Source organism: Seriola aureovittata, chromosome 23, assembly GCF_021018895.1.
Source record: "Seriola aureovittata isolate HTS-2021-v1 ecotype China chromosome 23, ASM2101889v1, whole genome shotgun sequence".
In the NCBI taxonomy this organism is placed as follows: domain Eukaryota; kingdom Metazoa; phylum Chordata; class Actinopteri; order Carangiformes; family Carangidae; genus Seriola; species Seriola aureovittata.
Genome location: NC_079386.1, coordinates 627,453 through 645,120, shown reverse-complemented (window position 1 = coordinate 645,120; position 17,668 = coordinate 627,453). Strand labels below are relative to the sequence as shown.

The window sequence follows — 17,668 nt, the reverse complement described above, 5'->3', positions numbered from 1 at the left end:
CACAACCTCCTCCTGACGTGGACGTTGTCTCTCTTTATACTACATTGCCACACTTCCTCACTTGCTTCGATCATAACTACTATGACTAGATGTCGCCTAGCAACAAAACCTAACTATGGGTCATAATAACCTGCTGCACAGACGACCTATGGGCTTGTTTCTCCATGGAGTTTAATCTGGAATGCTATGAGCAAATATATGATAGGCCACTTGCACCAATCAATATGGCAATTCAGATTTTGGTTAATACATGCCCACAGAGGCATGCACACCTAAACTGGTGAAACTCAGTTTCATATCAAAAATCTGTTTTTCTTTGGCACTGTGCGGTAGACACAGTGCATCAGGGAGGGGCTGGGAGCCGAGCTGTAGCTAACATTTGCTCGGTTTGTTTCTCTGATAACTTATGAACCAGACGTTCAGGAGGTTTTTACCAGCAGCTGAATTGTCCACAGAGGTGTCCTCCTCTCCATAACAAACACACCAGTTGATTAAAACCGGTAGAAACACCAAATAAAGCAGTTTCACCTTAAAAGGACATCTCCAGCAGCTGGGAGCTGAGCTGTCTAACATTTCCTCAGCTTTTTTCTCTGATAACTTCAGATCCAGACGTCCGACGACTAAAATCCTTCATCTGGTTCAAATATAGAGTGAAAACCACCAAGGTGAAAAAATGTATGTGGCTTAAAACTAGATAAAAGTCAGTGTTGAGCTTCTGTAAGACTAACACAACACTGACACATGATCATAGAGGATATGATGTCATTGACAGGACGACCAATAAAACGTAACCAAGATTAAAATCACAGATATCTCTGACTTGAGAATTGATGGAAACATTTGGGAAATAAATTATGATTTAAACATCCAGTCAAGCTTCACCTGAAGAGGTAATTACCTTCCTCAAATTAATACATGAAACAAACACAAGCGTTATATTTGCATCATGTTTTCAATGTTGTTTTCCACCATTTGAGGGTTGACTGGCGCTCTTCTAATTATCTCATCTCTTGTCTTCTACCACATTCACTGTTCCCTGCTGGTTCCAAACTGTTTGTGATGTATAGCATTATTTAAAGACTTCTGTTCAAAGTGACTTAGCAACCCACTAAAGCGCTCTGCACTGCCACCAAGGCCTGCATGACACACCTAAGTAGAGTTCTGTTTCGGCAGCCATTCTGCAATTGATCACAATGTTCCTGACAGAGCCGGTGCTTAAGCTTCGCAGTCGTTGTGAGCAGCTATTTTTCTGATATATGGCAATAGTTCACACAGAGCTGCAGCGCCACAGACACTATTTGCTTTTAATAGCCTTCAGGGTGATTTAGCTAAGGACTCGACAATGTCGGCCTGATAGATTAACGATATAGAGACTGATGACGTCAAAGTTAACCAACTGCCGCCAGGCTGTGTTCAGCTGAGATTTTAACTTTACCAAGGTTTACTTTAACAAGAGAGGAGAGGGAGAAGGCAGATGTCTGACATCACATACATACTTTTGCTGCTATGGTGATTTGCAAAGATTGCCCTGACCTGAGCCCATAGTAAAAGTTCAGAAGAAACAAGACAGGAGGGTGATGAGTGAGTTATTTGTGAGTTAGTTTTAATGTCTAGTCACTGCTCTCTGGAGGCCAAAAACAGATCAATGACACTTTAATACAACATATACGCTGAGTATACTGATCTATAACAAATAAACATCATGAGTCATGTGCAGAAATGACATTTACATTACATTTTGGAGGCTTTGAAATGCACCAACATTTATTCCAGTATTTCATCGTCCAAAAAATAATCATATAAACTATATGAACAATCAGTTTCAACAGGTTTACATCCAGAAAAGCACAAATTCTCAACATGGAGGAAAAATAGTCTTTTAAAAAATGATATAGGGGAGAGAGAGAGAGAGAGAGAGAGAGAGAGAGAGAGGGGTCTGACATGAAAAAAGTTCTACAACCAAAAGCAAACAAGCGACGTTGCAGTTACATGGTATCCATGAAGCTTGAGGCCAGCAGGACGCCCCCAGCAGAGCAGCTCCAGCCACGTCATCATGGTGGACCTGGAGAGATGGACCTTCTGGCCAAAACCCTGTCCACCTCACACACTGTGGCCCCCTGTAACACAACAATCTTTTGTAAGAGAAAATCCCTCTGTCGTTCTATCTCTCTGTGATGTTGAGTGCATCCCCAGAGCTGTTTCATGCAAAGTTACAAAAATACACTACAAAGTAAAAACTTAAGACCTAGTACATGTCTGGACCTACGGTCAAATCCTGATTTTATAGCTGTGACATCATCTGACGAGGTCACCAAACACGTAAATGAAAGACAAAGACTGAGCTGTGATTTCAGCTGTATTTACGGTAACATGATCACTCAGAGAGAAAGTTAGAAGAGACAGTGTCTCTCACACAGAGCACAGCCTCCATCTGGGATCCACAACAGTTTAGACTTTATTTACTTCAACTCCAGAACATAACAGACTTTTATTAGAGGCAGGTCTATTATATATTTTTTATGTTGCTGTTATCCTCCAGGACAACTGAGCCTGTGGGACCTGGAGACCTGCAGCGTCCTGTCCGTCCTCTCCCTGGATCCACTGTATGAAGCTGCTTCATGGATGTGAGGTATCTGTCCTGCTCAGCCTCATCAGCGTCAGGTCAACATCCAGGACTGTTCTGGAGTCAGCAACTCAAGTCTCTAAACACAAAGACGTGTTTGGAGAGTCCAGCAACAGTGAGGAAGAGGAGGAGAGGACACACTCTGCAGACAGTACTGTCCTGGTCACTTCATGGACACACACTGAAGAAGGTGGAATATGTGACATTATAGGATACAAACTAAAACCCTAATATTGCTCCAATCACTTTACAGTATTGTGTGTAAACACCTGAGCACCGCTCTGTTGGATTAGACTCTATCAGTTTTAGCTAGGCCTTCCTAATAAACTGCTAAGTGTATGTTACAAGTAAAAGTCCTTCATTCGCATTTTTACTTCAGTGCAGAAGTATAAGTATACACATATACTTTAAGTAGTAAAAGTAATCACTGTGCAAAAGTACTCTATAATGCACCAGTGGGTTATGATTATTGATCAGTGGGTAATTATCACTTCAATGTTGCAACTGGTAAAGTTTGGGCTAATTATAATTACTTCATAGTGCATTGCTGGGTAACTACTCTGGGTAGCTACTACTGATAATGTGTCATCATGTATTTGTTGATTATGTTTGTAGCAGCATAACATGGAAATACTCAAATAGTACTCAAAGTAAATGTATCAGTAAGAAAAGTACAGTTACTTTCCATATGAAGGTATTTTTGGTACTAAACAACTGAGCACCTGTGTCAGTGGAATTAGTAAATAAAACAGTCACAAATGTGTGAATGAGTAAATTTGAGGTCACAGAGAAAAGATGTTCTCGGAGTTGCATACTTGCAGATTCTTTCTCTTCCACAAACACAACACAACAGTTACACCTTCTCAAACCCTTCAATGCAAAAGCACAAATCCTGTTTTACAAATCCAAAATTAATAAACCATGAACTGTATTTTTTCTACCAGTGAATTTACCAGTGAATGTGCAAAACACATTCATAAACCAGATCAAATGATGTGAAGGCATGGACAAAGTTTGCACATCTGCAAATCAGTATGTCAATAACTACAACTGCTGGAATCTTCCGCTACGAGTTGCAAATGCTGTTTTTTCACTTGCAAATGACAAGTTCTTCGCGCTCTGATTTTTGCACCACATATCTCTATGAAATGTGCAGCCAAAGTGATTTGTGTGTCTGTTGAACCAGTTGCGGGCACTGTTCAGGGATTGGAAAACTTTTGGCCACTGTTGTATTGTGTTTGTGGAAGAGAAAACAATATAATAAAATATATAAGTATGCAACTCCTACAGCATTTTGTCTCTGTCACCTCAAATTTACTGATACATGTGTGGCTATTTTATACAACTACTTTTTTTCCACTTTCCACTGTCACAGATGCTCATTTGTTTTGCGCCAAAAATACCTTCATACTTTCCACCACTGTGCAGGATAATGCTGAAAACTAAATGGTTAATAGTAAAATGTGAATACTGTGCAGTAGAGTGACAAAAGTAGACAATTAACAGAGAAATGTTTATGAAAATTTACTAGCATTGAGTAATGTTAGCTACTGTAAACTACTCGTCATACCAGACCAATAAGACTGTAGCAGCAAACAACTTTTCTCTGATAAGAGGAAGGATGTTTCTTTCTTTTTTTCTCTAACTGGACAGGGCTGGAGGAAAAACTATTAAACTGAAAACAACCCTGCAGCTAAGAGGCTCTTACAGAAAAACCACATGAATTTCACACTTTCAAAATCCCGTGTGGTTACATGTACATGTGATTTTTTTAACATGTGAAAACATATATGTGAAACACATGCTGGCGCATGGGAAACATGTGGTTTTGGAACATTTTCGTGGTGTAATGTGTGAAGCCCATGGAAATTCCCATGTGAAACCTATGGGATTACATGTGAAACCTATGGAATTACATGTAAAATCTATTGGATAACATGGGATTACATGTGTAACCTTTGGGAATACATGTGAAATCTAGGAAATTACTTGTGAAACCTATGGGATTGCATGTGAAAAAAAATCACATATGAAATGTGTGGAACACATGCTGGCACATGGGAAATATGTGGTTTTGGAACATTTTCGTGGTGTAATATGTGAAGCCCATGTAAATTCCCATGTGAAACCTTTGGGATTACATGTGAAACCTTTGGGATTACATGTGAAACCTCTGGGATTACATGTGAAACCTCTGGGATTACATGTGAAACCTCTGGGATTACATGTGAAACCTCTGGGATTACATGTGAAACCTCTGGGATTACATGTGAAACCTCTGGGATTACATGTGAAACCACTGGGATTACATGTGAAACCTCTGGGATTACATGTGAAACCTCTGGGATTACATGTGAAACCACTGGGATTACGTGTGTTTGGAATTACATGTGAAACCTCTGGGATTACATGTGTATGGGATTACATGTGAAACCTCTGGGATTACATGTGAAACCTCTGGGATTACATTTGAAACCTTCTCCCGGACCTGTTTTGTGGTGTGGAAAAAGTGTTTGCTTGCTCTCTCGCTCACTGTGGCCTTTTAAACATCGCGGGTGAAATAAAATGCAGCGAGTACTCAACCAGTCAGAAATGTTCAGCACTGGAGGCCACACCCCCCAAAATTCCTGAACCTTTGGAAACTGCTACCCCTTGACCAGGTACCTTTTTGGGGGACGATCAATTACCCCCGGAACTAAATCGAGACCCTGGTTCCTGCGGAGGAAACGCGCATAGTTCCTCAAAAGGTTCCTGGTTCCTGGGGAAAGTTCCTGGACTGGAAACGCGGCCCATGATGTGTTTAACCTGGTTTAACCTCGCACAGACTGGGATCAGGGGGAAATGAAAGCCTCCAAACTTTATTGAAAAATATAATTTAACTTGTGTAGTCATTGGAAAAACATAAAATTAACAATGTTGTTCTTTTGATATTTTTGATTTATTTATTCGGTAGTTTTTTTGTTTGTTTTTTTAATGCAGTTTTGCCCTGCTACAGAGCCTGACCCTCGTGTCACTGCTTTGCTTACTGTACATTGAACCTTGGCATGTGACAAATAAAACTTTGAGCTGTTGTTTACTGGCAGCATTGCCACAAAACAACAGCTCAAGGTTTTACCTCACCTAAAACATAAAATACAATAAAATAATTATAAAAAGAGATATTAAACAACCAAACCAAACAAAATAAATGAAAGCTCAGTGTGAGAGTCTCTACTGTGTTAGGGGGAGTTTACAGCTTCAGTGTTGACAACTAGATTTAGAGACTTCGTGACTGGACCTCCACAGCAGAGCAAGGCCTTTATTTACCGCTTTAATTTCTTTATTTCTCATTTCTTCTCTTTGATATGTATAATTGATCATAGCGGTGTTTTAGTACAGATATAGTTACTGCATTACATGTTAATACAAACTCAACACACTTGTAACCGTTTCAGTGGACAGAAACCCTTTATGTCTTACAAGGCCCAGGTCCAGCCAAAATCTACTTTATGGAAAATTAAGTTACACTAAATTCTAAAAGACAAAAAGTAAGGCAGTCAGGCAATTAACAGTAGTTCAACATATGATTAAAAATACAAGTTCTTTAAAGAGATGACCACAGGAGCACACTGTAACAAGGAGTGGCTAGTATGGAGTTCACATTCCCATCAGCCCGCTCTCTACAACTGCTTATAGCATGATCTGAGCTGGGCGACCCCACAGATCAGCCTTCACTAGAGTGAAACACATACTAATGCTGCAATATGTAACACTGAGGCTCATGCTTTTCATTACTTACGTAGACGAGTCGACGTACAGCTTTTGGCGTCGTCAGGAGTCCTCGAACACGCTCGTGGACTTCCTCCCATTCTCTGTGAGAACTGGATGGAGACCTGAACAGTCACAGACAGGGACTTTTCAATTGAGTGACATTTTTTAGAAGCAGTGAAACTCAAAGTCAGATGAGACGACTAATCTAAATCTTATCTATGTGTTCAAGGTTTTACCTCACCTAAAACATAAAATACAATAACAGAATTATATTATTTAAAAAAAGAGATATTAAATTTTGTATATTGGCCGAGGCTATCACACTATGAATGTCAAGAAACTGACCTGCTGAGCCTGGCTTGTTGTTTATAAGGCCGCAACAGTGCTGCAGGGTCAGGACCACAGTGGTTGTCAACAGGATCATCTGTTTGTGAAGAGCTTGAGTCGTCCTCAGATTTCTCTCCAGCCTACCAAAGGAAGCAGAAATGACTCAACACTTTGTGTGTTGTTGAGATAACCACCTCAAAAATGCTTCTGCAAATCCCCAGTTAATTCATTTCACTCAATATTGCTGGTCTCATTTGCAGTTATTAAAGGCTCAATCAGTTTTTTGATTGACCTACATTTATGGAATATTTAGGTACATAATTGAAGAGTATGTTACAAAATGGAAATTCTATATTTTGTGTTTCTCAATAGGATAATTATTATGTAGGTGTATGTAAAAATCTGTCTTTTTAAGGTTTGTCTATATACAGGTCCCAGGATATGCCTTTAAGAATTAGTTGAACAAGTTGTTAAATTAGCTTATTCACTCTTTTCAATAGTGAAATGAGAAGATCGTGGAGTCAGGATGTGGTTGGCCTAGCTTAGCATGAAGATTGGAAGCAGGGGGAAAACAGAATTCATAACCACACCTAAAATTTCTTTACTTGAAATGTGGGATCTCATTTGTTAAAACCAACAACAATTTGTGATTTTACAAAGAGTTTGTGCTGGAACAGTTTCCTGTGGTGAGGTTGCCCGGTTTAGTAAAATTGTTTCCGTACAGAGACCAAAACCTAATCCTGTGAATGTATAAACTATTGTTTGTCAAGAAAACCTTCCAGCATTGCCCACTTTTCTAACTTAGAGACTGTAGAAGACAGCTTGGGACCGAAAGATCGCCAGTTCAAATCCCTGGACTGACAGGAAGACAGATGGGAGGGGAGGAATGAATGAACAGTGCCTTCCTCAACATTCACAACTGAAGTGCCTTTGAGCAAGGGGTGCGTGGCTGCCCACTACACCTTGTGCGTTACCTTTTGCATGTGTGTTCACTACTGAAGGATGGGTTAATTGCAGAGGTCAAATTTCCTGTGTGTATAAAACAAACTTGGATAATAAAGATTCTTCTTCTAACATCCTATTAAACCATAAATTGGTCTTTTTACATTCTGTTTAGCTGCACGGTGGTGCAGTGGTTAGCGCTGTCGCCTCACAGCAAGAAGGTTCCGGGTTCGAGTCCCGGCTCGGCCGAGGGATCTTTCTGTGTGGAGTTTGCATGTTCTCCCCGTGCCAGTGTGGGTTCTCTCCGGGTTCTCCGGCTTCCTCCCACAGTCCAAAGACATGCAAATAGGGACTAGGCTAATGGGATACTCTAAATTGACCATAGGTGTGGCTGTGAGTGTGAATGGTTGTCTGTCTCTATGTGTTTGCCCTGTGATGGACTGGCGACCTGTCCAGGGCGTACCCCGCCTCTCGCCCGAAAAGAAGGTGGGATAGGCTCCAGCCCCCCCGCGACCCTACTAGAGGATAAGCGGTAGAAAATGGATGGATGGACATTTCTGTTTAAGTGGAGTTGGCCTAAGCTAGGCTCACCATATACTAACTCCAGATCTGTACTTAACACAGAGATTTGGGTTTGGTTCGATCTTCTCATCTCCCTCCAGCAAAGAAAGCAAAAAAAAATGTAATTCCCAAAATGCTTACCTTTTCCTTTAATACTTATGTTTTAAAATTAGGACAACATCTACCATACCTCATAACTTCTTCCATCCAAAAGAGGAATATAAGATGTCCGTACCAAACCAATGGATAAAGGTTTTGGAGAGAATCTCACTACAACAGCAGAAAGAGTTACTGAGTGTAAGTTAGAGCACAGTAGGTAAGTAGGTTTTCAACATCAAAACAGCTTTTTACAGTCAACTGTGTCATGTCAACACAGCAGTATAACAATTACAGTACTTTTTTATAAGCAGTCATGGGAAGTTGTTTGTGACTGTAAACCTTGTTTAGTATCAACAAAGCAGCTTTATATGAGGATGTCTACCTTTGGATGAAGACCTGATCAAAGGTGAAGAGAAGCTTGTAAACACTGCAGACCTGAGGGGTGAGTCAGATCGACCGGCTCCTGGCCACGAAGCCAACATCTACACACAGATGAATGACACAGTGAGCTTCAGAAAGAATTCAGACCCACTGTTTGTTCACTTTATTGTGTTTGTAGACTTAGTTCAAACTACACTCAATAAGCCATTAAGACAAAATGAAAACATGACCCATTGGCAGCAATTACAGCGGCAAGTCTTTTTGGAAGACTTTTTGGAAAGTCTCTACAACTTGGGTAAGTCCACTTTTCCTGGTGGATCCTCAAGCTCTGTCAGAGTGGATGGGAATTTTATGGGCTCATATGACTTTTACTCAAAGTGGCTTCTGTCTAGTCTCTCTACCATAAAGACCTGATTGATGTAGGGCTGCAGAGACAATCTATCCAGTTGTCATGGAGTTGGGTCAGTTATAATACCTTTATTAGTATAGCACTTTTAAATACAACTAACAAACTGCTTCACATGAGTCAAATATAAAAAAATCCAAACAAATCAAAGTAAAATGTCAATGAACTTAAAAGACATCACACAATAAAAGCTTATTTATAAGAATGTGTCATAAAATGAGGTAAAACTGAACTGACTCTAAGAGTCTGAGCTCCTCTGGCAGCTTGTTCCAAAGTTTAGGGCCCTGACAGCAAAGGCCCCGTCTCCTTTGTTTTTCAACCCAGGCCTTGTCCTGGCCGGCACTGAACTACCAGAGGATCTCAAACTGAATCCTGGGTCATAGGGGGATAAAAGCTCAGAAATCTGGTCATGGGGTCTGATTGGTCATGGATATTGTGTTTACGAATGATGTCGCCAAGAGGGAGCATATAAATGCAAATAAAATTGGACCCAGGATTGAGCCTTGGGGGACACCAAATGGTGAGTTAGCAGAGGATGACACTGAGGGTGAGCATATGCTCTAATTTCCTCCTTCATGACAAGTGTACAGGGAGTGAATTTTATATAACTGTCTCGTTAAAATGTATAAGTTCTGAAAAATTGAGGGCATGCTGTTTTGAGTGACAGGTGGGTGAGCGTATGCCTGCCACAAGCCAGCATGCACCAAAATTTCGGCTCGATACATTCCCCTCCTCTTTGCCCATTTTTGGATTAGCCGGGAGTTCGGCGAAATCAGGTACTGACTAGATGACAATGATGGAACGGCCCACTCTGAGCTTCAAAACCGCCCTTCAGAAACCTATGGGTGTCTATGGGTTAAACCAATGTGTGTTTGGGTAAAGTTACAAGATGCAAACTTGTTCTGAAAAGTGTTAAATGCAGTTTATCTTGTGTGAACAGATCTTGATGACATCTATGAGAGCTGACTCAGTTGTAAAACATTACATAACAAGAGAGCAGTAGTAGCTGAGAGCTCTTCTCTGCCATCTAGTGGCTGGAAGTGGTTATTGTAGGGATAAAGGTGTGGGTTCTTACAGGCTGGGAGCTGCTGGCTGTGTCCATGTCTGCTGGGATAGGAGCTGCAGAGTCCAGGCTGAAGTGGGCCAGACGCTGGGTGTTTCCCGCTCTCAGTGGGGACAGGGACCTGGAAGTGCCCCTTTTTTCTCTTTCCATCCTGCCACCTTTTCTCCTTACAAAGGTTTGAGGTTGTGTCCTCTGAGGAGAGCAGGTCCTGGGTCTGCTGGAGCACTTTGTGTTTCTCTTTACCACTGGACTCTGGAAACAAAAGAGCCAAAACATAGCACACACAGCTGGACTTCCTAGCTGCAGATGTTAAACCTTCTGCTAGAACGACAGGTGTTAATCTGATTTACTCAGATATTAATTTTGATTCTTGCACTTCTGTATTGTCAGAAGCACTTAGTGGACTGGTACTGTCTAACAAAAATATAATCTAATCCAGGTAATGTGGTCCCCTCAGGAATGATGCAGTTTATTATACATCACGTACACATTGAGCCACACAACACTGTATAATCTTTACCAAGGGTATGTTGGGGTAAATGTTGACCTCTGCATCAGCTGAGCACTGAATGATGGTGGTTTTGGTGGAGAACTCCAACATCGGAGAGATGCCCTGAGAAAAACAGAGGGGAAGAAATATTTGTACCAGAATCACATGAAACTTTTAAGAAAGTGTTGAAAGAAATGACATGCAAGTGCTTCACATGAAAAGACATCAAATGAACATGTTAAAAACATGTTAAAAGAATTGATCTAAAATGAAAAACACTAAAAAATATTAATGGAATAATAATAAAATAATAAATGAAGTAATAAATAATTCAAATAATAAATGAAGTAATAAATAATTCAAATAAAAAATGTTATAACATTAAATGATTACATAGAAAGAATAACATCGGTAAGACATCAATACTTATAAGAGCATTTAAAAGTTCTGAGCTGAGCACATACACAAACATACTGACATTATGACTACAGGACAAAGTGTATGTGACTGTATCAGTGTGTATGTGACTGTGTCACATTTGACAGGGGACAGTGAAAGTAGAAATTCAGAGAAGGAAAATTCGTAAAATGAACAAACAAAAAGTCAATATTTTGTTTTTGACACTGATTAATGAGAATAAAATTATCATTAGAAGTTTGATAGTGTCAGAGTTATCATTTAAAACCTTTAATAAATATCAAAATGAATGTGATGTGGACATGGACTACAGAATTGTACACTGGTGGTTAATGTATTAGGATGGACCTACTGGAAAGTGAGCTGCTCGGGTCATCAGAATCTTTCGGTCCACTCCAGAGAAGGAGGGAACCAGTCTGGGCTCTGGGTACAAGAAGCGTCGAGCGTCTTCCTCGAAGCAGGCCAGAGTGTCCCCTGCTGCAAATACACATACACAGCTACTGTAGAGACACTCTGACTGGAGTCCTCTTAATGGACTATTTCAATGTAAAAGTCTGTAGTGAACAAAACAAACACAGTCTCACCAGGGGGAACCAGCTGCACCAGCTCAACTCTGATCGTCTCATCTGAAGAGAGGAAATAAATCTACAGCATCAGCATCTCAAATGCAGAGTGAGGACATTTATGGTCAAAACTGTCAAATACACTATACAAAACCAGCTGTTGCCGAACAGCTGTAAACACAGTAAAATGTGACAACACTGGGTTCAAAATACAGACATGGAATAATATTATTGCCTGTGTCTGTGAGATACTTTTAACTTATCGAATCAAAAGCAATGATAGTCAAATGCAAGACTGTAGAGTTACGGCGAGAGGACAAACAATATGCTTCAGTATAAATAAAGAGAATTAAAGGGAGCGGATATCGTACAGAAACACACACACACACATGCAATCACAGTAAAAGCAATAAAATGGCTATAGAGTGACACTGTCTATTAAAATCAGTAAGAAGCTGGAGTTGGAGGCGAGAGAGAGAGAGACTTTTGATTTAAGCCACAGAGGAGTAAAATATGATTAGGCAACCAAATCAATTCAAAGCAATAAATGTGACAAATGTGTGTTTAGAATAAAAGATAACTTACACTCAAGCATTACAGCGATGTCTCCAGGATCAACTGCTTGCCTGAAAATCTGTAGAGAAAACAAATCTCAGCTTTTAACTTCCTTATTTCACAAATATTATCAATATATTTCCAGGAGCTGACAAGCTGGTAGGTAAATACAATCACATAAAGCTTATATATCGATGCCTGTGCTCTGACAAGGTAAATGGGTGGATGCAACAAAACTTCCTTCAGCTAATAATGACCAGACTGAGATAGTTCTGTTTCGAAACAAAGAAGAAAAGTTGTAACTTAGTGTCTTACCTGGAATCCAGGGCATTAAAGACTTCAACCCATGTTAAAAATCTGGGTGTAATCGTGGATGGGGATCTTAGTTTCAGTGACCACATCAAAACTATAACATACTCCGCATTTTGGCATCTCACAAACAGCTAGGTCAGAGACTGTGTCTAATCAAGACTTAGAGAAAGTCATTCATGCCTTTATATCTTCCAGAGTTGATCATTGCAACACTCTCCTCACTGGTTCACCAAATAAGACCATTACACAGCTACAACTCATACAGATGCTGCTGCTCAACAGAGAGCATGTTACTCCAGTTCTCAGGTCTTTGCACTAGCTTCAAAGTTTTACTTATTGTCTATAAGTCACTAAATGGTCTGGGCCCTAAGTATATTTCAGAAATGTTCCATGTATATGACCCCAGTGGGTCTCTAAGATCTGCAGGAGCTGGTCAGTTAGTGCAGCTAAGAGTTCAAACTAAACAGGGAGAAATGGCTGTCAGTCACTATGCTCCCTTTGCTGGAACCAGCTGGAACCATTATCTATACCACTTATCCGTGCAGGGTCACTGGAGCAAATCCTAGCTGACAGGGCGAGGGTGGGGTGCACCCTGGACAGTCTATCACAGGGCTGACATATAGTGACAAACAACCACTTGCACTCACATTCACACCTATGGACACTTTTAGAGTCACCTTCATTCAATTTTTAATCTTGCACTATAATGAGATATTACTTGTTTTATAATTTATGTTTTTATATTATGCTTTTTACTTCTATTTTTATGCTTCTTTCATTTCTGTTAAGCACATTGAACGACCTCTGTGTGTGATAATGTGCTATACAAATAAATCTGCCTTGCCTTGCCTATCTATATGCAATCATTCATTACAAGCATGTCTCTTCACTTCATGGAGAATGAGAATAATATCTAAATAATCGATAATTGATACCTTTAAAAAAAAAAAAAAGTCATGTATTATGTTTCAGGTACATTTCTACTTCAGATTATTCAAATGTTTCTTCATCCCTCCCTCCCACATGGATAATAAATAAAGACCTGCCTTTTCAAACATCATCTTCTCATGGAACAGCAGAGGGAAGACAGCAGGGAGACATTTAGACTGACGGTACTGGCTCATGAAGCACATGCTGAGGTAGATATCATCTTTGGCTTGCAGGTGAACTCCAGGACAAGAAACCTGAGAAACATATACGTTCAATTAAACAGGGTTATAAGTCAAATCTGTGTCTCAGATATTTTCTACTGGCTGCTAGTAGAGATTAACAAAGGTCCTACATTACTTCATGCCGATTAAAGGAACACTCCAACACAAAGGACATTCATTTCTGATTGAACAGATTAAACTGCTCTCATTCCCTCTGATTTAACTCTTCACTGACATATAATAAGTGCTGCCTTCTTCCTTTTAAAATTGTTTAGCACAGCTGTGATGCAAATATGTATCTAATACACATTCCCTAGCTGGGCTCCCCTGTAGATTTCACAAACAAACAAGGTGTAGATAAAATGTACATTAGTCATTTATCATGAGGTTTATGTTAATTGAATTTTATTAAGTTGTTGCACAGATATACAGCCTAATTGTGTTTACAGCAGTAATGAATGCTATGACCCAGCCAGAGCCTACAACTATTAGAAATGTGACCTTATAATTAGGTCATCTTTATATATATATATATATATATATATATATATATATCCTCCTAAGACCCGGACTCTTGCATGGCGTGCATTTTTAATTTCTCTTTGCTATTTAGGCTGATCGGACGCCAGGTCCTAGGAGGATATATATATATATATATATATATATACACACACACATATATATATATACATACATACACATACATATATACACACATACACATATATATACACATACATATATATATATATACACACACACACACACATATATATATATATATATATATATATATACACACATATACATATATACACACATACATACAGTCAAGCCCAAAATTATTCATACCCCTGGCAAATTTTGACTTAAAGTGACTTTTATTCAACCAGCAAGTTTTTTTTTGACCAGAAATGACACAGGCTTCTCCCAGAAGATAATAAGACGATGTACAAGAGGAATCATTGTGGAAAAAAATATTTCTCAGCTTTTATTTACATTTGAACAAAAAGTGGCATGTCCAAAATTATTCATACCCTCCTCAATAATCAATAGAAAAGTCTTTATTGTCTATTACAGCCTTCAAACTCTTCCTATAATCGCTGACCAGCTTTTTGCATGTCTCCACTGGTATTTTTGCCCATTCATCTTTAGCGATGAGCTCCAACTCTTTCAGGTTGGAGGGTCTCCTTGCCATCACCCTAATCTTTAGCTCCCTCCACAGATTCTCAATTGGATTCAAGTCAGGACTGTGGCTGGGCCACTGCAAAACGTTAATGTCTTTGTCCGCTAAGCATTTCTTCACCACTTTTGCTGTGTGTTTTTGGGTCGTTGTTGTGCTGAAATGTCCACTGGTGCCCAAGGCCAAGTTTCTCTGCAGACTGCCTGATGTTGTTGTTGAGAATCTTGATGTATTGCTCTTTTTTCATGCTGCCGTTTACTGTGATTAGGTTCCCTGGTGCATTGGCTGAAAAACACCCCCAAAGAATTAGGTTCCCACCACCATGTTTGACAGTGGGGATGGTGTTCTTAGGGTTGAAGGCTTCTCCTTTTCTAAGCCAAATGAAGGATACATCATTGTGGCGGGCTTTTGTGTGCCTTATCTGGAGAAGTGGCGTCCTCCTTGGTCTGCGTCCATGGAACCCAGCAGTGTGCAGTGTCCGTTAGACTGTCTGCCTTGAGACGTTAGCCCAGTTTCACCAGGATGACCTTGGTGGTGATCCTTGGATTCTTCTTCACCTCTCTCACTATCCTCCTGCCCAGCACAGGTGTCACTTTTGGCTCCCGACCACGTCCTCTGAGATTTTCCACAGTGCAGAACATCTTGTATTTTTTAATAATACTTTGCACTGTAGCCACTGGAACTTGAAAACATTTAGATATGGCCTTATAGCCCTTTCCTGACTTGTGAGCAGCCACAATGCGCAGCCGCAGGTCCTCAGTGAGCTCCTTTGTCTTAGACTGTCCACAAACCAACTGCAGAGAGCTGCTGTTTTTCACCTGTTAAGTTGAGTAAAACAGTGAATCAGGGTAATTAAGATGCTTTAGAACAGCTTGGACTATTTGGAATGGTATAGAACTTTGGATTTTCCCATAGACTGTGACAGTTTGCAAAGGGTATGAATAATTTTGGACATGCCACTTTTTGTTCAAATGTAAATAAAAGCTGAGAAATATTTTTTTCCACAATGATGCCTCTTGTACATCGTCTTATTATCTTCTGGGAGAAGCCTGTGTCATTTCTGGTCAAAAAAACCTTGCTGGTTGAATAAAAGTAACTTTAAGTCAAAATGTATATATATATATATATATATATATATAGTTCTGCACTGTCCTTAAAAGCAATAATATATGTCTGAGCTTTTATCCCCCTATGAACCAAGGTGTAGGTTGAAACAGGACCTTTGCTGTCAGTTCATTTACATTTCACTTTGATTTGTTTGGATGTTTATATTTGACTCATGTGAAGAACTTTGTTACTTGTATTGAAAAGTGCTATACAAATAAATATCATTATTATTATTATTGTCATTATTATTATTATCATATTAATAAAAGTAATTAAAAAAAATAACCAATAATCACAGGAAAATAACAATATTAATTAATTAGAAACGGGTGAATAAATTCCCGTTACAATTTAACATATCACCTGATCGGTGTGAAAAGAATTTAAAAATGATTATCTAACAGGTAAAACATATATTCGCTGCATAAAATATATACCGACGCGTGTGACCGTTGAAGCTTCACACACGACTGTAAATCCGGTGCTAAAAAAAACATGTGTTTTCAAACAGCTAAAATAAAAATGGCTGAGATTAGAATGTAAACTGGAGCTGACCGCACCGTTCACTCCACACAGAAGCAGTGAAGCTTCAGGAGCTCAGTTCACGTGTCAATGAGAGCAATTACGAGTCTTACCGCTCTGAACTTTAACTCAACCAACACTTTCAGCGCTTTTCGCGGCATTGGACCTTCCGGTTCGATGTATTAAAACGGACAGGCTGCTGCTTCAACTGATCAAAGCCTACTCTTCTCGGGTTTAGCGTTACCTTGCCTTGTTACCATGGATACTACAACTTCTGGCTTTAGTTGCTGGAGCAACCAGAGCTGTCCTTCCCATTCATAAATATTTTAAATGTGTTTAGGCGCGGACGGTATTTAGATCATCTTTCTCCATATTTTACCTGCCTCAGTTGGTGACGTCATTCGACAGTTTTGTCGTGTTTCCCACCAATGCATATTTTAAGCCACAATGAAACCATAGAAACAGCTTCTATACAGTGGTGGGTCCTTACAGATCCCTAGCAAAAATGAAAAATAACTTCAGTTTAACTTTAATGTACATTTTTAAATATGCTATTTTGAAATGACCATAAAGTAAATGCGACACAGTGAACCTGAAGGTCTGGGAGCCAGTTGTCCACTTTCTGAGTCAAGACATGAAGTCAGAATTTATCTATCTATCTATCTATCTATCTATCTATCTATCTATCTATCTATCTATCTATCTATCTATCTATCTATCTATCTATCTATCTATCTATCTATCTATCTATCTATCCCTGGGTCCAGAACATATGTGTATAACATAAACACGCTAAATGTAAGTTAATCTATGCACGTTCAGTTTGTGTAGCAGAGATTCCTTTCAGAACAGGTGTAACATTAAAGACTGAATGCTTAACTCATGTTGCTGTGGCTGCAGTCAGGCCAGGTGTGACCTATAGCTCAGGCATAGTAGGCACAGTCTGGGATGTTGACTTCGCTTTGGGGCCCCCATACTCAAATAAGATGCAGGTGGTTTATCAAAACACAATCTCCCCCCTGGGCCTTCTTCTATTGCCCAATGTGGACCATGACTGCCCCCTGTGGGCTCACACTGTCTCCTGACACATCTCCTTAAGGTGCCTCTGGGCCCCAATATGCTTTGGCTCACCTTGCATGCTTTGATTGACCAAGGGAAACAAATCAAAGAAATACATCCCAAAAATCTGGAAATCTTTCTTTGAAAATACAATTTT

General features: G+C 39.7%; 1 protein-coding gene across 1 annotated transcript; it reads right to left on the bottom strand.

The window, feature by feature from the left end:
- Nucleotides 1-1,591: 1,591 nt before the first annotated feature.
- Nucleotides 1,592-17,568, bottom strand: spata6l (spermatogenesis associated 6-like). Its single transcript, XM_056369833.1, has 12 exons — nt 16,566-17,568; nt 13,536-13,673; nt 12,208-12,256; nt 11,644-11,685; nt 11,412-11,536; nt 10,673-10,765; nt 10,165-10,404; nt 8,685-8,784; nt 8,394-8,473; nt 6,719-6,840; nt 6,402-6,495; nt 1,592-2,117 (listed from the first exon to the last, which is right to left on the bottom strand). The coding sequence occupies exons 1-12, from the start codon at nt 16,611-16,613 to the stop codon at nt 2,052-2,054; spliced, it is 1,197 nt and encodes a 398-aa protein (XP_056225808.1). The 5' UTR covers nt 16,614-17,568; the 3' UTR covers nt 1,592-2,051.
- Between the last annotated feature and the right edge of the window lie 100 nt (nt 17,569-17,668).